The 17,571-nt window shown below is 45.4% G+C and overlaps 1 protein-coding gene across 1 annotated transcript; it reads left to right on the top strand.

Moving 5' to 3' along the window:
- Nucleotides 1-4,853: 4,853 nt before the first annotated feature.
- Nucleotides 4,854-17,414, top strand: LOC311128812 (high affinity cGMP-specific 3',5'-cyclic phosphodiesterase 9A-like; the record flags this gene model as incomplete). Its single annotated transcript, XM_084161043.1, has 5 exons — nt 4,854-4,976; nt 5,080-5,172; nt 16,660-16,764; nt 16,989-17,135; nt 17,403-17,414. 5 exons carry the CDS (start codon nt 4,854-4,856, stop codon nt 17,412-17,414), a joined length of 480 nt encoding a protein of 159 aa, XP_084017169.1.
- Between the last annotated feature and the right edge of the window lie 157 nt (nt 17,415-17,571).

The raw sequence follows: 17,571 nt of genomic DNA, 5'->3' as shown, positions 1-17,571 counted from the left end.
GCCCGGTCCGGCCTGTTCCTGCCACCCGCACCAAGACTACGGTGCGCGTCGCCAGCCCGGTCCGGCCTGTTCCTGCCACCCGCACCAAGTCTACGGTGCGCGTCGCCCGGCCAGAGTCTGCCGTCTGCCCAACGGGGCCTGAACTGCCCGTCTGCCCAACGGCGCCTGAACGGCCCGTCTGCCCAACGGCGCCTGAACTGCCCGTCTGCCCAACGGCGCTTGAACTGCCCGTCTGCCCAACGGCGCCTGAACTGCCTGTCTGCCCAACGCCGTCTGAACTGTCCGTCTGCCAAGCGCTGCATAAGCCGCCCGTCTGCCATGAGCCTTCAGTGCCGTCCGCCAGACCGGAGCCGCTAGAGCCTTCCGCCAGACAGGATCAGCCAGAGCCTTCCGCCAGACAGGATCAGCCAGAGCCTTCCGCCAGACAGGAGCCGCTAGAGCCTTCCGCCAGACAGGATCAGCCAGAGCCTTCCGCCAGACAGGATCAGCCAGAGCCTTCCGCCAGACAGGATCAGCCAGAGCCTTTCGCCAGACAGGATCAGCCAGAGCCTTCCGCCAGACAGGATCAGCCAGAGCCTTCTGCCAGACAGGATCAGCCAGAGCCTTCAGCCAGCCATGAGCAGCCAGATCCTTCAGCCAGCCATGAGCAGCCAGATCCGTCGGCCAGCCATGAGCAGCCAGATCCGTCGGCCAGCCATGAGCAGCCAGATCCGTCAGCCAGCCATGAGCAGCCAGATCCGTCAGCCAGCCATGAGCAGCCAGATCCGTCGGCCAGCCATGAGCAGCCAGATCCGTCAGCCAGCCATGAGCAGCCAGATCCGTCAGCCAGCCATGAGCAGCCAGATCCTTCAGCCAGCCATGAGCCGTTCAGCCAGGATCCGCCAGAGCCGTCCAGCCAGGATCCGCCAGAGCCAGCCAGCCAGGATCCGCCATTGAGTCCGGTGCTGTCCCTTAGCCCGGTGCTGCCCCTTATCCTGGTGCTGCCCCTTATCCTGGTGCTGCCCCTTAGTCCGGTGCTGCCCCTTAGTCCGGTGCTGCCCCTTAGTCCGGTGCTGCCCCTTAGTCCGGTGCTGCCCTTTAGTCCGGTGCGGCCCCTTAATCCAGTGGGGTTTAGTTGGGGGGTGGTCATGTGGAGGAGGCTACGGAAGCGGATAGTGACTAAGGTGGGGTGGGGACCACGACCAGGGCCAGAACCGCCACCGTGGACAGACGCCCACCCAGACCCTCCCCTAGACTGTATGCTGGTGCGCCCGGAGTTCGCACCTTTAGGGGGGGGTACTGTGACACTCTGGCTCCGGGACTTTTGTATTTGAGCCAGGGTGTATTTTGTTATGTTTGGTTGGGTGTTTCTAAGTGTTCTATTTCTAGGTTTGGTCAATGACTCCCAATCGGAGGTAACGAGTGTCAGCTGTCGGCTCGTTATCTCTGATTGGGAGCCATATTTATTTCTGTATGTTTTCCTGTGGGGTTTGTGGGTTTTTGTTCCGTTTCAGTCTTAGTCACTGTTGGACTTCACTATCGTCTTTTGTTTTGTATTTACGTGCTTTATCATTAAAGTCATCATGTTCACTCAACGCGCTGCGTATTGGTCTGCTCCCTTTCAAGACGGTCGTGACAGAGCCGAAGAACCCGTTAATGTTCTGAATAGCACCTTTTCTTTAAGAGTGCAGACATAAAGGGCTGTAATTGATCAAATAGCATAAAATGCATCTCATAGATGCTAATTGAATGAGAATTCATTTTCTTTCAAATGTCTGCCTACTGCCTAGATTTGAGTGCTGACAAACCTCTTTGGAGCTCACAAACAACATAGGATTGATCTAAAATGAAATTGATTGGGTTTGAAATTGACCAAGCACATCTCTTGAGTCTTTTCCGTTCTCATTTTCTTCTCCCTGTTCTTCCTTGGGTATATGTTTTCCCCATCTATTTAACCACAGTGTGAGTGATAGCTTTAGAGAACCCCTTTACAGAACGGCCTCTGGCAATAATATTTCCTCTTCTAAACATTGTGTATGAAAATCATTGCCAAAAGCCTGGCCAAGATGCTGAGCACATCAAAGGCTTGTGGTGTTTTGTTCACCTGCTGTGAAGAGAGCTCTTGGCAGTGTGTGTGTGTGTGTGTGTGTGTGTGTGTTTGTGTATGATTGGGTGTTTCATTGCAAAACCTAACTCTGACAAACTAGTATTGATTGAAGTTTGTTACTTTTGTAGCGGTGTCAGAGGTTGTGTGGTGGATGGACTTTTTGTGCCTGCGAGGTTTCTTATTTTTTGGGCTGCCAGGTCCACGGACAGCACTGTGAAGTATTCCCCAGAGGCAGGACCACGGACAGCTCAGGGGAAAACTTCTAGACTGCAGCAGAACAGCCACACCTGTCTCCAGTTGTAATCAGAGCCAAACTGCAGACAGATGAAACCGATCAGTGCCTCTACTTAACCGCGCCCTGGGTTTTCTTTGTCTTTTCTTTGACCCCGGCAGGTGAAGGAGTAGGAGGTTATTGGGGAGACAGAACGTATGGTGGAGAAGGAGGATTAACGGAAGAAAGGAACTTATGATTTCAAGATGGATTGAACCCCTAAAGACCAAGATTGGAGGACGGTCCACTGGTGACGAAGTGTTTACTCTGTCTGTTTTGAGTTTGGTATATCAGCAATGCTGCCAAAACCTGATAGTAATAAACCGGTTGAATCCTTCACTTGGACTGGTGGTGTGTGTTTGTATGTGTAAACCCTGCCTTACAAAGATCTTGGAGCCGAAACCGCAACACTTTCCAGATCTGTTATGCTCGGCTGCTGAGGCGGGACCCCATGACGTTCTGAAGCTGTACAACCCTAAGGGCGACATGTTTCTGCGTGTGGAGCCCAGCAGTCCTAACTATTGCTAGAGGTGGTGGCTGCTGACTGCAACAGTGAGCTGTTAGGTATTCTGTGCCATGGCACCAGAGCGACTAGGCAGACTTGCATTTTTATTGTGTTGTAACTCTTGTTTGTTTCATAAGGTACTGAATACTGTGTATATTGACTTTTTGATATTTTAATCAATTGTGTACCTCATGTTGCAGGTGTGGAGCTTGCTGTGGCACTAGGATTTGAACATCTCAGCTGGCTTGGCCTGTTCAAATAGCTTTCTGAAGGAACATAAGCCCTCCTTTCTACCACAAGAGAACCCTGCGCAAGACCAGAGGAGTGTGAACATGCATGGGAAAAGTTCCTGCAGATGAGGCAGGTTTGCTTTTTACAGTCTGCCGATAGACAGTGTGACATTAGATTAATAGAATCTTAGGCTGTCACTCTTATCCAGACTCCATTGCTTGAATAGTGGTGTTGCAATTGAGATGTAATTGTTTTTATAGGAAGATAAGGGTAGTCATTTTATGTTACCTCAAGACCCCAACCTTTGACAACTGGTGAGTTCCCTATCTATTCAATGTGCCCTTAAGTAAGGCACTTAACCCCAATTGCTCCTGTAAGTCACTCTGGATAAGAGCATCTGCTAAATGTCAAATGTAATTTGCCAATTCCCACTTCACTTAGAAAATGTACCAATGGACTTTCTTACACAGTAGGAGTTGCAGAGACTACAGTACGTGGGTTGTGAGAAGTGGTGGGAAAAGTACCCAATTGTCATACTTTAGTAAAAGGAAAGATACCTTAATAGAAAATGACAAAAGTAAATGTGAAAGTTACCAGTAAAGTATTTGGTTTTAAATATAGTATCAAAAGTAAATGTAATTTGCTAAAATATACTTACATATCAAAAGTAAAAGTGTAAATCATTTCACATTCCTTATATTAAGCAAACCTGACGGCACAACTTTCTTGTTTTTATTATTTTACGGATGGACAGGGGCACACTGACGACATAATTGACAAACAAAGCATTTGTGTTTAGTGAGATCAGGGGCAGTAGGGATTACCAGGGATGTCCTCTTGATAAGTTTGATTTGGAGAAAAAAATCTGTCCTGTTGAGCATTCGAAATGTAACGAGTACTTTTGGGTGTCAGGGAAAATGTATGGAGTAAAGTACATTATTTTCTTTAGGAATGTAGTGGAGTAGAAGTTATACCCCCCTCCCCCCCAAAAAAAAAAACGACTTATGAAGTACTTTAAAGTATTTTTACTTAAGTACTTTACACCACTGGTTATGAGAGGGTCCAGCAACATCTCTGTGTGATAAACAAATACCGTCTGCACCTGCTGCTTCAATAGAGACAGGGAGCGGGGTGGCCGGCACCTCTGAAGAGTCTGGTGTTATTCACCCCTTTCATCTGTCCTACAGGCTCATATCAATATGAATGGGACTGCTTTCTGCTATGGGTTTACCAGTCTAAAGGAGGTCTTCATAACAGGCTTCATTAATACTGGCGCTTTTGAAGGATGCATTATGTGGACGACATGCACGTCAAAGATTTCAATGAAGTTTGGTTATGTAGTACTACTGAGCCTTTTAGAACTAACATAACAGGATAGAGAATCTTCAAAAAGGAGGATATCTATTGGCTACTTGGATGAAAAACAACTGAAGCAACCCCTAATGAACCTTTGTTATTACATTTACATTTTAGTAGACACTCTTATCCAGAGCGACTTAAAGTAAGTAGTAAGTACATACATTTTCGTACTGGTCCCCCGTGGGAACCAACCCACAACCCTGGGGTTGCAAGCGCCATGCTCTACCAACTGAGCCACAACATAGTCTACACTTTCAAAAATGTTGTAAGCTGACTCGATTGAATATTCCAGGTAAATGTGTGTTACACATGTAAAGAGCCAGGGGAACTAAAGTGTATGGCAAGTTAAAGTGGTTATTATATCAAATGTTATAATCTTAAAATGCTTTATTCTCTGGTAGATGTATGGGCTGATCTGGCTGACGGACCTGAAAAGTAAGATTGACGCCATTGACCTGCTCACCATGCTGACCACTGCAGTCTGTCACAACCTTGATCACACGGGATACAACAACACCTACCAGGTGACCTATTTATCTGACCACCACAGATAAAGTAGTATACACTCTGTGTGTGTGCGTGCTTGTCTGAGTAAACGGATAGCTCACAATCAGCTCGATCTTTCAGATAAATGCTCGTACTGAACTGGCCCTGCGCTACAATGACATCTCTCCCCTGGAGAACCACCACTGTGCTGTGGCTTTTGAGATCCTGGAGAAGGTATGGGTGGCTGGAGTTGGGCTATTGTGTGGATCAACTTTCAGTTGACAACAGTACACTGTTGGTCTTTCTTACAGAACGAAAACAACAATTTCAGAAATTTGACAACAGTACAGTATAAATGGATAAGAGAGGGCATCATCAAGTAAGAATGTATTTCTTTGCATCCTCCCCACCACAAATACATGTTTACTGTTCTCTAACTGTAATGTGTGTAAAGTGCATCAAACCTTAAGGAAATCCACATGATTTCATATGTGGAAATGTCTCGTGGTTTTCCACATGAGACATGTGTTTTTGAAACGCTTCACAAGTGATGTGGATTTCCATATGTGAAAACATGTTTTTGGAACACTAAACACGTGATGATATTTAACATGAAGTTTCACGTGATCACATATGGATTCACATTTTGACATGAGATTTCACAGGTGATGCCCTGCAAGGAATGTTTTCAAAATATTAGACACACGACTATATTGTGTATGTTTATTTATACAGTAATTCTTTTTCAATATGTCCTTACCTGGGATTTGAACTCACAACATTTTGGTTCACGGCATTTCAATATTCCTGCTACGCCACCATGTCTGTCAGTAACTGATTTCACCTGTATTCCTACATTTTTAACGTCAAGTAAATCTCATCCATGTTAAAAATACACAAGAAAACCAATGATATTTATCGTAGTGATTCAGGAGTAACATTAAAACAGAATAATATGTGCCACCAACATTAGACAACTATGTAGAAAACCCTCAAATTGCTGAAATATACTGAACAAAAATATAAATGCAACAATTTCTAAGATTTTACTGAGTTACATTTAAGAAAATCAGTCAATTGAAATAAATTGATTTGGCCCTAATCTATGGTTTTCCCATGACTGGGCAGTCATGGGTGGGCCTGGGAGGGCGTAGGCCCATCCACTTGGCAGCCAGGCCCACCCACTGGGGAGCAAGGCCCAGCCAATCAAAACGAGTTTTTCCCCACAAAAGGGATTTATTACAGAAATACTCATTTTTTTACATTTAAGTCATTTAGCAGACGCTCTTATCCAGAGCGACTTACAGGAGCAATTAGGGTTAAGTGCCTTGCTCAAGGGCACATCGACAGATTTTTCACCTAGTCGGCTTGGGGATTAGAACCAGCGACCTTTCGGTTACTGGCACAACGCTCTTAACCACTAAGCTACCTGCCGCCCCAGGACCCACCCTGCCTCAGATGATCCAACAGATGAAGAAGCCGGATGTGGAGGTCCTGGGCTGACGTGGTTACATGTGGTCTGCGGATGTGAGGCCGGTTGGACGTACTGCCAAATTCTCTAAAACGATGTTGGATGCAGTTTATGGTAGAGAAATTATTACTAAATTCTCTGGAAACCGCTTTGGTGGCCATTCCTGCAGTCAGCATGCCAATTGCACGCTACCTCAACTTGAGACCGCTGTGGCATTGTTGTGCTACATAACTGCACATTATAAAGTAGCCTTTTATTGTCCCCGGCACAAGGTGCACCTGTGTAATGATCATGCTGATTAATCAGCTTGTTGATATGCCACACCTGTCAGGTGGATTATCTTGGCAAAGGAGAAATGCTCACTAACAGGGATATAAACAAATTTGTTCACAACATTTTGAGAGAAATAAGCTTTATTTGCGTATGGAAAATTTCTGGGATTTTTTTTGTTTCAGCTCAGGAAACATGGGACCAATACTTTTACAAGGCTTTCGACTTTGTCAATCACCGCATTCTTATTGTCAGACTAAATAGCTTTGGTTTCTCAAATCACTGCCTCGCCTGGTTCACCAACTACTTCTCAGAGTTCTGGCAGTCTCTGGGGGTGCCACAGGGTTCAATTCTCGGGCCGACTCTATTCTCTGTGTATATCAATGATGTCGCTCTTGCTGCTGGTGACTCTCAGATCCACCTCTATGCAGATGACACCATTTTGTATACATCTGGCCCTCCAAATGAGCTTCAATACCATACAACACTCCTTCAGTAGCCTCCAACTGCTCTTAAACACTAGTAAAACTAAATGCATGCTCTTCAATCGAACGCTGCTTGCGCCCGCCCGACTAGAATCACTACTCTCGGCGGGTCTGACTTAGAATATGTGGACAACTACAAATACCTAGGTGTCTGGTTAGACTGTAAACTATCCTTCCAGACTCACATTAAGCATCTTCAATCCAAAGTTAAATCTAGAATTGGCTTCTTATTTCGCAACAAAGCCTCCTTCACTCATGCTGCCAAACATGCCCTCGTAAAACTGACTATCCTACCGATCCTTGACTTCGGCGATGTCACTTACAAAATAGCCTCCAACACTACTCAGCAAATTGGATGTAGTCTATCACAGTGCCATCCGTTTTGTCTCCAAAGCCCCATATACTACCCACCATTGTGACCTGTACGCTCTCGTTGGCTGGCCCTCACTACATATTCGTCGCCAAACCCATTGGCTCCAGGTTATCTATAAATCACTGCTAGGCAAATCCCCGCCTTAGCTCATTGGTCACCATTGCAACACCCACACATAGTATGCGCTCCAGCAGGTATATCTCACTGGTCATCCCCAAAGCCAACACCTCCTTTGGCCGCTATTCCTTCCAGTTCTCTGCTGCCAATGACTGGAACGAACTGCAAAAATATCTGAAGCTGGAGACACTTATCTCCCTCATTAACTTTAAGCATCAGTTGTCAGAGCAGCTTACCGATCACTGCACCTGTACACAGCCCATCTGTAATTAGCCCACCCAACTACCTCATCCCCATATTGTTATTTATTTTGCTAATTTGCACCCCAGTATCTCTATTTGCACATCTTCTGCACATATATCACTCCAGTGTTAATGCACTATGGCCTATTTATTGCCTTACCTCCATAACTTACTACATTTGCACACACTGTATATAGTTTTCTATTGTGTTATTGACTGTATGTTTTTGTTTATCCCATATGTAACTCTGTGTTTTTAAGCACTACTTTGTTTAATCTTGGCCCTGTGTAGCTCAGTTGGTAGAGCATGGCGTTTGCAACGCCAGGGTTGTGGGTTCGATTCCCACGGGGGGCCAGTATGAAAAAATGTATGCACTCACTAACTGTAAGTCGCTCTGGATAAGAGCGTCTGCTAAATGACTTAAATGTAAATAAGAACTTGTTCTCAACTGGCCTACCTGGTTAAATAAAGGTGAAATAAATAACTAAAAATGTTGCATTTATATTTTTGTTCAGTGTAAGTACATGAAATCGATGATGACAAAATAGTCTGAATAACTGATAACTAAAGTAGCAGTGCAAATGGCACTCTTGCTAAATGCAGAGATGTATTATAGGTAATGAATGTTTAGGGGAATGCTAAAGACTTTGTGGCGCAGCAGAAAGATCAGTGTACCTGAAATCCAGATGTTGTGAGTTCAAATCCCAGGTTGGGTCATATACACTGCTCAAAAAAATAAAGGGAACACTTAAACAACACAATGTAACTCCAAGTCAATCACACTTCTGTGAAATCAAACTGTCCACTTAGGAAGCAACACTGATTGACAATAAATTTCACATGCTGTTGTGCAAATGGAATAGACAACAGGTGGAAATTATAGGCAATTAGCAAGACACCCCCAATAAAGAAGTTTGACCACAGACCACTTCTCGCTTCCTGGCTGATGTTTTGGTCACTTTTGAATGCTGGCGGTGCTTTAACTCTAGTGGTAGCATGAGACGGAGTCTACAACCCACACAAGTGGCGCCGGTAGTGCAGCTCATCCAGGATGGCACATCAATGCGAGCTGTGGCAAGAAGGTTTGCTGTGTCTGTCAGCGTCGTGTCCAGAGCATGGAGGGGCTACCAGGAGACAGGCCAGTACATCAGGAGACGTGGAGGAGGCCGTAGGAGGGCAACAACCCAGCAGCAGGACCGCTACCTCCGCCTTTGTGCAAGGAGGAGCAGGAGGAGCACTGCCAGAGCCTTGCAAAATGACCTCCAGCAGGCCACAAATGTGCATGTGTCTGCTCAAACGGTCAGAAACAGACTCCATGAGGGTGGTATGAGGGCCCGACGTCCACAGGTGGGGGTTGTGCTTACAGCCCAACACCGTGCAGGACGTTTGGCATTTGCCAGAGAACACCAAGATTGGCAAATTCGCCACTGGCGCCCTGTGCTCTTCACAGATGAAAGCAGGTTCACACTGAGCACATGTGACAGACGTGACAGAGTCTGGAGACGCCGTGGAGAAAGTTCTGCTGCCTGCAACATCCTCCAGCATGACCGGTTTGGCGGTGGGTCAGTCATGGTGTGGGGTGGCATTTCTTTGGGGGCCGCACAGCACTCCATGTGCTCGCCAGAGGTAGCCTGACTGCCATTAGGTACCGAGATGAGATCCTCAGACCCCTTGTGAGACCATATGCTGGTGCGGTTGGCCCTGGGTTCCTCCTAATGCAAGACAATGCTAGACCTCATGTGGCTGGAGTGTGTCAGCAGTTCCTGCAAGAGGAAGGCATTGATGCTATGGACTGGCCCGCCCGTTCCCCAGACCTGAATCCAATTGAGCACATCTGGGACATCATGTCTCGCTCCATCCACCAACGCCACGTTGCACCACAGACTGTCCAGGAGTTGGCGGATGCTTTAGTCCAGGTCTGGGAGGAGATCCCTCAGGAGACCATCCGCCACCTCATCAGGAGCATGCCCAGGCGTTGTAGGGAGGTCATACAGGCACGTGGAGGCCACACACACTACTGAGCCTCATTTTGACATGTTTTAAGGACATTACATCAAAGTTGGATCAGCCTGTAGTGTGGTTTTCCACTTAAATTTAGAGGGTGACTCCAAATCCAGACCTCCATGGGTTGATAAATTTGATTTCCATTGATAATTTTTGTGTGATTTTGTTGTCAGCACATTCAACTATGTAAAGAAAAAAGTATTTCATAAGATTATTTCATTCATTCAGATCTAGGATGTGTTGTTTAAGTGTTCCCTTTATTTTTTTGAGCAGTGTATTAGCTGAACAGTGATAACACATTTGAAAATGTGATCACATGTGAAGTGTTAAAAAAAACACGTGAAATATCAGTCAGATGTGAAAACGTGTTATTGAAACACTTCACGTGATCACATTTTCAAATGTGAAGTTGTTCCAGACTTGGTGCATTGGTATCGCTTGCCATGCCGTAGCAGAGAGAACAGTCTAGGACTTGGGTGGCTGGAGTATTTCAAAACTTTTAGGGCCTTTCTCTGACAGGTACAGTGGCTTGCGAAAGTATGCACCCCCCTTAGCATTTTTCCTATTTTGTTGCTCCCCCCCCCCCCCCCAAAGACAATACTTTGTAGAGCCACCTTTTGCAGCTGCAAGTCTCTTGGGGTATGTCTCTATAAGCTTGGCACATCTAGCCACAGGGATTTTTGCCCATTCTTCAAGGCAAAACTGCTCCAGCTCCTTCAAGTTGGATGGGTTCCGCTGGTGTACAGCAATCTTTAAGTCATACCACAGATTCTCAGTTGGATTGAGGTCTGGGCTTTGACTAGGCCATTCCAAGACATTTAAATGTTTCCCCTTAAACCACTCGAGTGTTGCTTTAGCAGTATGCTTAGGGTCATTGTCCTGTTGGAGGGTGAACCTCCGTCCCAGTCTCAAATATCTGGAAGACTGAAACAGGTTTCCCTCAAGAATTTCCCTGTATTTAGCGCCATCCATCATTCCTTCAATTCTGACCAGTTTCCCAGTCCCTGCCGATGGAAAAACATCCCCACAACATGATGCTGCCACCACCATGCTCCACTGTGGGGATGGTGTTCTCAGGGTGATGAGAGGTGTTGGGTTTGCACCAGACTGGATGGCCTTGCGTTTTCCTTGATGGCCAAAAAGCTCAATTTGTCTCATCTGACCAGAGTACCTTCTTCCATATGTTTGGGGAGTCTCCCACATGCCTTCTGGCGAACACCAAACGTGTTTGCTTATTTTTTTTCTTTAAGCAATGGCTTTTTTTTCTGGCCACTCTTCCGTAAAGCCCAGCTCTGTGGAGTGTACGGCTTAAAGTGGTCCTATAGACAGATACTCCAATCTCCGCTGTGGAGCTTTGCAGCTCCTTCAGGGTTATCTTTGGTCTCTTTGTTGCCTCTCTGATTAATGCCCTCCTTGCCTGGTCCGTGAGTTTTGGTGGGCGGCCCTCTCTTGGCAGGTTTGTTGTGTCGTAGAAACATTTGACTAAGAGATAATCAACTCAAACAAAATATCTCTATAGACACAGAAGCCTGTGAATTCAAGAATTTAGACTCTTTATTGCATAACAAAAAGCCTGAGTTTTTTCTCCATGGATAAACTGTCTCTCTCTGGCTTAGAGATCTCTTTTATACACACAAATGAACAAACATGCGCACATTCCTAACTTATTTTAGTTCTGCACCACCCTTATTTTTCAACATCCAGCTGTCACATAATATCCACTCCAAAAGGTCATGAATGCTTTTTTTCTATATGAAGCCTTTCATTCTATCATTCTATTGGCTGCGTGGCTCAGGCCCCCTTCTTAAAAAAGAACTAATGCAATGCATACCATGTGTCTATAACAAGCCCATGGCCACAGTTTGGAAGGCCCTGCGACAGAGCACATACATTCATTTAAACCTAATCATGTTTATTACTAATATTATTATTTTACCTTTGACATCTCCCTACATGTGCCTTAATGATACATAAAATAATACCATAGTTGTGGTGCCATATTCTTTCTATTTTTTAATAATGGATTTAATGGTACTCCGTGGGATGTTCAAAGTGTCTGATTTTTTTTATAACCCAACCCTGATCTGTACTTCTCCACAACTTTGTCCCTGACCTGTTTGGAGAGCTCCTTGGTCTTCATGGTGCCGCTTGCTTTGTGGTGTTGTAGACTCTGGGGCCTTTCAGAAGAGATGTATGTGTGTGTGATATATGTGTGTGTGTGTATGTGTGTGTGTGTGTGTGTGTGTGTGTGTGTGTGTGTGTATATGTATATACTGAGATCATGTGACACTTAGATTGCACACCGGTGGACTTTTCTTAACTAATTATGTGAATTCTGAAGGTAATTGGTTGCACCAGATCTTATTTAGGGGCTTCATAGCAAATGGGGTGAATACATATGCACGCACCACTTTTTTCATTTCACTTCACCAATTTGGACTATTTTGTGTATGTCCGTTACATGAAATCCAAATAAAAATCAATTTAAATTACAGGTTATAATGCAACAAAACAGGAAAAATGCCAAGGGGGATGAATACTTTTGCAAGGCACTGTATGTACTGGGCGGTACGCATTACCCTCTGTAGCGCCTTGCAGTCGGATGCCAAGCAGTTGCCATACCAAGCGGTGATGTAGCCAGTCAAGATGCTCTCAATGGTGCAGCTGTAGAACAGTGTGCCTTCAAGATTCGACATCATACCCTCACATCCCTGAATGTTCCATAGTTCCCAACTGGACCGGTCAGGTGAAACTACACGTATAAAATCCTTACTATATTTGTAAGTACAGTGTCCAGTCAGTGTTTGAAAGCAGTTTGGAATCAAAGAAAGCACCAGAACACAGCGAAATCAGTGGAGTTCATGACTGAAACATTCTCTTACACTATTTGCCAAACAGACCATGTCAAAGGAACTGCTCTCCTTGCATCGGCATAACCATCAAGCACTTAAACACTTCCACTGACGGTTGGCACAAATACACATATTTGACCACGCCCCCACATATGCTAATGAGTCCCACCAATACATTGCCCCCACCTATCAAAATGCAGTGATGATCGTACCTGATATTCAAAATATTGGGTAGGAAAATGTCCCATAAAAGGTACCAAACTGTACCATGTGAGTTCATATGTGTACCTGTGAAGTGTACCTTTTAATCTTTTTGTACCCCAAGTAACAACACTGTAGCGTACCCTAACCATACCCCTATTATTGTGTTAATATATGTTCCAAGGAATTAGTATGAACCTGGTGGCACTGCAGAAACATTGATGCACTTGCAACCAAGAGGTAGAAAGTTCAAATCCCCAAATAATTAATGTATACTTTACATCAAGTGTCCTTGAGTGCTAGTAGTTTTACTTTGGTGGTGATAATTGGACAATTATTTACTTGATTCTGGGCAGCTTTTAGCAAAGTGCAGAAATGCATTCTTCCCAATAAGTCTGTGGCCATATCTCTTTCAAGCTCACAGATCTGGTTGTGTAGCTGCAGTGTTGCAGGACATTTCAGGTTGATACCGACCAAGAGCTTATGAGTTCAAATCCCATTTACATTTTAGTAATTTAGCAGACGCTCTTATTCAGAGCGACTTACAGTTAGTGAGTGCATAATTTTTTTTTCATACTGGCCCCCCGTGGGAATCAAACCCACAACCCTGGCGTTGCAAACGCCATGCTCTACCAACTGAGCTACACGGGGCCTGGTACAAGATTTAAGGCTGAGTCTCAATTGTGGTCATGGTACAAGATCTTACAGTAATTATAATACAGCAGCATACTATCATTTTATAGAAATAACAAGTTGTTGTATATATTTACTTTCATTTTACTGCAACTTCAGGCAAAGTGTAGAAATGTATTCTTGCCAATCTCCATTATGTCCACAGACCTGGTGGCGCAGCAGGAACTTCAGGTAGCTAGCAACCAACCAAGAGGTTGTGTGTTAAAATCCCAAGTGAGGTTGAGCCCCATTTGAGGTTGAGTCCCAAGTAATCAGCATACAGCAGCATACTGTCTTTTAACATTAAGACCTGAATTTAACTGTAAAAATACAGTAACTAGTTGTAGATTTACCATATTTGTCCTAGACAAAAACCTCCAGGGGATCATGACTGTTTAAATTGAATTCATGTCAGTTATGCCTTCCAAAGTAAAATATTCTAAATGACATTTGACACCTGGGTTTTCAAATGTGCTCGAATGTTGTCACAAGGACCACAGGGATGTGGTAAGAATTAATATGTTTCAGACATATTCCTATGTTTAGCCCTGTGTTTCTGAGGTGTCAGGTAAATGTAATCCTGACCTAGTCCATGGAGCAGTCAGCGGGTACTCCCTGTTCCTTTCTAGCCAGATGTTGCCCTGAGACACAGCTGGTACATTACGATTCGACAGCTGTGTCTCAGAGAAACATCAGATGGGTGGATCTTACTATCTATTAGTGCTGATAGGGACCCAGCTGAAAGCTTGGGGATCTACCCAACTGGATTAAAGTGATGCTTATGTCCCCCCGTCTCCTTCCAGCTGATAATGAAATCGAATCAAATTTTATTGGCCACATGCGCCGAATACAACAGGTGCAGACATTACAGTGAAATGCTTACTTACATCCCTTAACCAACAGTGCATTTATTTTTAATAAAAAAGTAAAATAAAACAACAACAAAAAAGTGTTGAGAAAAAAAGAGCAGAAGTAAAATAAAATAACAGTAGGGAGGCTATATACAGTATACAGGGGGGTACCGGTGCAGAGTCAATGTGCGGGGGCACCGGCTAGTTGAGGTAGTTGAAGTAATATGTACATGTGGGTACAGTTAAAGTGACTTTGCATAAATAATTAACAGAGTAGCAGCAGCGTAAAAAGATGGGGTGGGGTGGGGGGGCAGTGCAAATAGTCTGGGTAGCCATGATTAGCTGTTCAGGAGTCTTATGGCTTGGGTGTAGAAGCTGTTGAGAACTCTTTTGGACCTAGACTTGGCACTCCGGTACCACTTGCCGTGCGGTAGCAGAGAGAACAGTCTATGACTAGGGTGGCTGGAGTCTTTGACAATTTTGAGGGCCTTCCTCTGACACCGCCTGGTATAGAGGTCCTGGATGGCAGGAAGCTTGGCCCCAGTGATGTACTGGGCCGTACGCACTACCCTCTGTAGTGCCTTGCGGTCGGAGGCCAAGCAGTTGCCATACCAGGCGGTGATGCAACCAGTCAGGATGCTCTCGATGGTGCAGCTGTAGAATTTTTTTGAGGATCTGAGGACCCATGCCAAATCTTTTCAGTCTCCTGAGGGGGAATAGGCTTTGTCGTGCCCTCTTCACGACTGTCTTGGTGTGTTTTGACCATGATAGTTCGTTGGTGATGTGGACACCAAGGAACTTGAAGCTCTCAACCTGTTCCACTACAGCCCTGTCGATGAGAATGGGGACGTGCTCAGTCCTCTTTTTTTCCCCTGTAGTCCACAATCATCTCCTTTGTCTTGGTCACGTTGAGGGAGAGGTTGTTATCCTGGCACCACACGGCCAGGTCTCTGACCTCCTCCCTATAGGCTGTCTCATCGTTGTCGGTGATCAGGCCTACCACTGTTGTGTCGTCGGAAAACGTAATGATGGTGTTGGAGTCGTGCCTGGCCATGCAGTCATGGGTGAACAGGGAGTACAGGAGGGGACTGAGCAAACACCCCTGAAGGGCCCCCGTGTTGAGAATCAGCGTGGCAGATGTGTTGTTACCTACCCTTACCAGCTGAGGACGGCCCGTCAGGATGTCCAGGATCCAGATGGAGTTGTTTAGTCCCAGGGTCCTAAGCTTAGTGATGAGCTTTAAGGGCACTATGGTGTTGAACGCTGAGCTGTAGTCAATGAATAGCATTCTCACGTAGGTGTTCCTCTTGTCCAGGTGGGAAAGGGCAGTGTGGAGTGCAATAGAGATTGCATCATCTGTGGATCTGTTGGGATGGTATGCAAATTGGAGTGGGTCTAGGGTTTCTGGGATAATGGTGTTGATGTGAGCCATGACCAGCCTTTCAAAGCACTTCATGGCTACAGACGTGAGTGCAACAGGTCGGTAGTCATTTAGGCAGGTTATCTTAGTGTTTCTTGGGCACAGGGACTATGGTGGTCTGCTTGAAATATGTTGGTATTACAGACTCAGTCAGGGACATGTTGAAAATGTCAGTGAAGACACTTGCCAGTTGGTCAGCGCAGGCTTGGAGTACGCGTCCTGGTAATCTGTCTGTTGACCTGCTTAGTCTTACTCACATCGGCTACGGAGAGCGTGATCACATAGTCATCCGGAATAGCTGATGCTCTCATGCAAGCTTCAGTGTTGCTTGCCTCGAAGTGAGCATAGAAGTGATTTAGCTCGTCTGGTAGGCCTGTGTCACTGGGCAGCTCACGGCTGTGCTTCCCTTTGTAGTCCGTAACAGTTTGCAAGCCCTGCCACATCCGACGAGCATCAAAGCCGGTGTAGTACGATTCAATCTTAGTCCTGTATTGACTCTTTGCCTGTTTGATGGTTCGTCGGAGGGCATAGCGGGATTTCTTATAAGCGTCCGGGTTAGAGTCCCGCTCCTTGAAAGCGGCAGCTCTACCCTTTAGCTCAGTGCGGATGTTGCCTGCAATCCATGGCTTCTGGTTGGGGTATGTACGTACGGTCACTGTGGGGACGACATCATCGATGCACTTATTGATGAAGCCAGTGACTGATGTGGTGTATTCCTCAATGCTATCTGAAGAATCCCGGAAAATGTTCCAGTCTGTGCTAGCAAATGATGATCATGATCAAAGTGATTTACATCTCCAACGAGGCACGGCCCATGGACGTTGCTGAGCCCTGGTTGGACTGCCTCCTGCAGGAGTTCTACAACCAGGTAACTAACCACTACAACACAGATATTGGTTATGTTCCAATATACACACTACTATGCATAGATTGCATGGCTAAAACACAGCTTCATTCTGAATGGTATGATAGACTGGATCATACTAATTAAGTCTGTGGTGTAGATATTGGATCAAAGCCATTGTCCAAAACCAGCGGCATTCCCAGTATCCAGTATCTCACCACGTCCTGTTCTCTACTGCTCTCCCTCAGAGTGACATGGAGAAGCTGGAGGGTCTTCCTGTGACTCCATTCATGGACAGGGACAAGGTGACCAAGCCGTCCTCTCAGACAGGCTTCATTGGCTTCGTCCTCTTACCCCTCTTCATGGAGCTGGCCATCCTCTTCCCCTGCCTGGAGGTAAGAGCTCCCTGTCTACAAACACTACTCCAATATAGCTTCACTGTATTTCAACTGCATCCACTAGCTGTGGAATGAAAAAGCTACCGGTCCTCATTAATATTTTAGAGTGAATATTTTATAGTGAAAAAGGTGCCGGTACTCAAGCAGGATAAAAATGCAAGGTGCAGCCATGACGGTACTCTGCACCGGTTGGCACTGGCCCAACTCAAGCAGCTATATTTGTGTAAACCTCTCCAGTGAACCTTTTCCTCTCTGTGAATTTAGTGCTATGCTTAAACAAAGCACCATAGGTGCTGTTGTCTTTGAAAAATCGGGATAAAGGTACGTGGATTTGTCTTCACTAAATGTGGACGTGAATGTTTTTCCATATTGATGATAAAGGGGGGTCAGAAATAACGTAGATATATGAATATGATCTATATAAAACATGTTT

This window comes from Coregonus lavaretus (genome assembly GCF_964263955.1).
Source record: "Coregonus lavaretus genome assembly, chromosome: 5".
NCBI classification, from domain to species: domain Eukaryota; kingdom Metazoa; phylum Chordata; class Actinopteri; order Salmoniformes; family Salmonidae; genus Coregonus; species Coregonus lavaretus.
Note: the sequence above shows the minus strand (reverse complement) of the source record. Positions and strands in the feature narration are given on the sequence as shown.